The sequence below is a fragment of the Setaria italica genome, chromosome I (genome assembly GCF_000263155.2).
Source record: "Setaria italica strain Yugu1 chromosome I, Setaria_italica_v2.0, whole genome shotgun sequence".
Lineage (NCBI taxonomy): Eukaryota > Viridiplantae > Streptophyta > Magnoliopsida > Poales > Poaceae > Setaria > Setaria italica.
In genome coordinates this window covers 14503136-14506114 of record NC_028450.1, presented here as the reverse complement: position 1 = coordinate 14506114, position 2979 = coordinate 14503136, and the positions used below count along the sequence as shown (strand labels likewise).

General features: G+C 49.7%; 1 protein-coding gene across 1 annotated transcript; it reads right to left on the bottom strand.

Annotated features, from left to right (window-relative positions):
* Positions 1–1334: 1334 nt before the first annotated feature.
* Positions 1335–2322, bottom strand: LOC101780027 (fasciclin-like arabinogalactan protein 6). The gene has a single exon (XM_004952274.2). It carries the CDS (start codon positions 2274–2276, stop codon positions 1476–1478), a length of 801 nt encoding a protein of 266 aa, XP_004952331.1. The 5' UTR covers positions 2277–2322; the 3' UTR covers positions 1335–1475.
* Between the last annotated feature and the right edge of the window lie 657 nt (positions 2323–2979).

Genomic DNA, 2979 nt, shown 5'->3' with positions numbered 1-2979 from the left:
ATCTACCGCTGCCACACAAACTTGATGTTACCAATACCAGGCTATTTCCACACGACTCCAACGCCATCGGCTCCACCATCTCGTCTCTTGCAACCTGTAGTTCCGGTGGCACCAACGCTAGCTTGCTGCACCACCACAACGCCACCCACCACCATAGGTCCAGCCACTGCCCGAGGCCTCTTGGAGCACAAAAAACCCGATACATGAACATGGGCAGCTCCAGTGTATCCTTTTTATGGTGCCAAGAGGAGAGAGATTGAGATGACAAGAGTGCAATACACTGGAGCAAAGTTTGGAAGTGGTGCTATGCAGCATCTGGTGCAAACTTGAGCACCCGGTGCAAAGGATTAGAAAACATTTCACCTCGTTCTCCGTGCTCTATTATTGCTTGTTCCTATGTGGGAGAGAAAAATACGTATTGGGTGGGTAGAGAGAAGAATCTTTCTAATTTTATATTTGGTTTTATGAGTCCCACAGGAGTGCTAAAGGTTGAACTAAAACTAGCCAAGCTAGCACCTTCCGTATGGATCCCATCTTAGAACTGCTTAAGGTGCTATACACTATGGATGCCCTAAGAACTCCATCTGCCATCGAATTTCTAGTCACACGATGGCGTGACACTAAGGAAAAGAAGATGAAGTCATTGCCGAAGTTTAAGGACATAGATGTAGTTTTGAAATGATTCCAAGCATGTTTCAAATTGCTAGCTATTCGTTTTAATGCACAAGAAAACATCAATGATTTATCAACATTTGTACAGAGCAAGGAATGTACCTTCTGTGCAATGTAAACAGTATCTAGCCCAATGCAAGCTCAAATTTGCTCCATTTTGTCTTTATTTCTTTTCCCTTTGCTCAAATTCGGTTCAAACGATAATTTCGTACACTAAATGGCTTGAGATCTTCATTGTCTTTGTTACAGTTGATGCCAAGCTTTGATCATTATGCCAATTGTCGCTGGACGGAGTTTAGGGTTTTGGAGGTTCCTCAGGCTTCTATGGATGCTCTGCACGGTAGGCAGCAACATAGCAATGTACTCCCTCCATTCCAAATTATAGGTTGTTTTGACTTTTCTAGGTTTATAGATATTATTATACATTTAGATATTTAGATATAATGAATGTCATGCATAATAATATTTATAAATCTAGAAAAAACAAAATAATTTACAATTTGGAACGGAGGGAGTAGCAAGGCCTTGCATTGGTGCCTTGGTGAGAGCAGCAGGTGTATATCAACTGACGTGATTGCCTGGATGTTGAAGACAACATGCATTGGGCGGTCCGGAAATATATCGACTGTAATTCATGAGAAATTTAGAACAGAGGAAGAGTGAGCTGCTTATAAGTACAAGTGAATCATATCATCATTTATCACAATATTACGTACAAAACCATGACATAAGTAAACTTATTAGTAACTGGAAGATGGCGAAATAAGACGTAAATTACAAAGAGACACAAGCAAACACACTTCTCAAGCGCCGACCAGATTGACAACGGCCATGAGAGCAAAAGCAGCAATCGTCGTCCACCCCGCACTCATCCCTCTACAAGCCGCCGCCGCTTTCGTGCTGTCTTCTGTCTCCTTCCCCGCTGCCGACGGCTCCGCTGCCACGTCGCTCTTCGGGACACCACCCTTCTTCCGCGCTGCCGCCTTCCCAGCCGCCGCTCCAGCAGCCTGCCCCGCGGGCGCCGGCGCAACCGCCTTGCGCGACGCGCCGAACAGCTGCTCCGGCAGGAGCACGGCGTCGATGGAGTAGACGGCGAGCGGGAACCTGGCCACGAGCGTGCTGCTGATGGGCACGTCGACGACGCCCGTGGACATGTTCACCAGGTGGCTGCTGGTGGTGGTGGTCACGTTGACGGTGTACATGCCGCCGGGGCCCGACCCCTCGGTGGGCAGCGGGTTGCTGGCCGTCTGGAAGGTGGTGACGCTGTAGTACCGGGGCAGGACGTGGTAAAGCAGCAGCTGGATCTTCTGCTGGTCGGAGAGGCCGTTGAGCGTGCCCGTCTTGAGCTTGGTGAAGGCGTCATCGTTGGGCGCGAAGAAGGTCAGGCCGTCGTACGAGTTCTTGAGCTGCTCGGTGAGCTGCTGGGCGATCCGGGTGGTCTGCAGGAGGCGGAGCAGCGTCGAGTACTGCCCGCCATTTTCAAGGATGCCGGTCAGGTTGAGCTCCCCGGGTGGGGATGGACCAGGGGCGACGTCGGCTGCCGCGGCGAAGAGGAAAGGGAGGAGGAGGAGAAGGGAGAGGACGGTGTGAGAGGCCATTTCCATTGGTGGGAAGTTTGCGATGGTACAGTGAGCCAGCGTGTGGTGGTGCCACGGTGGGGTTTTGTAGGAGAGGTGGATCCGTGAGTGATGGGCTCCAGATTTGGAGGGAAGCGGTCAGGGTACACGACAAATTAAAACTTCAACTGCTAACAGTGAAATGTAGTTGGGCTATTTCCAACTGTGTAATGAGCTGGCCAGATTTAGATGCATGTACAAGGCGATCAATTCACATGCCATTTTTTACTAATAATAAAATATGTTAAGGACTTACCATGTGACATGTTAGCTTCCATATGCCCCACTGTGTGCGATTTAGGGATGTTTGGCATCACTCCATAAAAAATAGCTTCACTCCACCAGCTTCATAAAATTCCCTGCCAAACACGTCCAGCTCCACAAACACTAGTAGAGAACTGACTTTCGATCCACCCCCTTTTATCCCGGTTTAAAGTTGGCCCGGGACAAAAGGGGGTGCGGGGGGGTGCGGAAATTTGGAGGGGAGCATTAGTCCCGGTTGGTAATTGCAACCGGGACTAAAGGCCCCCCTTTAGTCCCGGTTGCAACGGCTAGCTGGGGGGCGTCGGTGGCCGGACCCTTTTATCCCGGTTGGATCCTCCAACCGGGATAAACTTCCAACCGGGACAAAAGGTGTTTCCTTTTGTCTCGGTTGGAGTTTTTAACCGGGATAAAAACTCATCCCCCACCA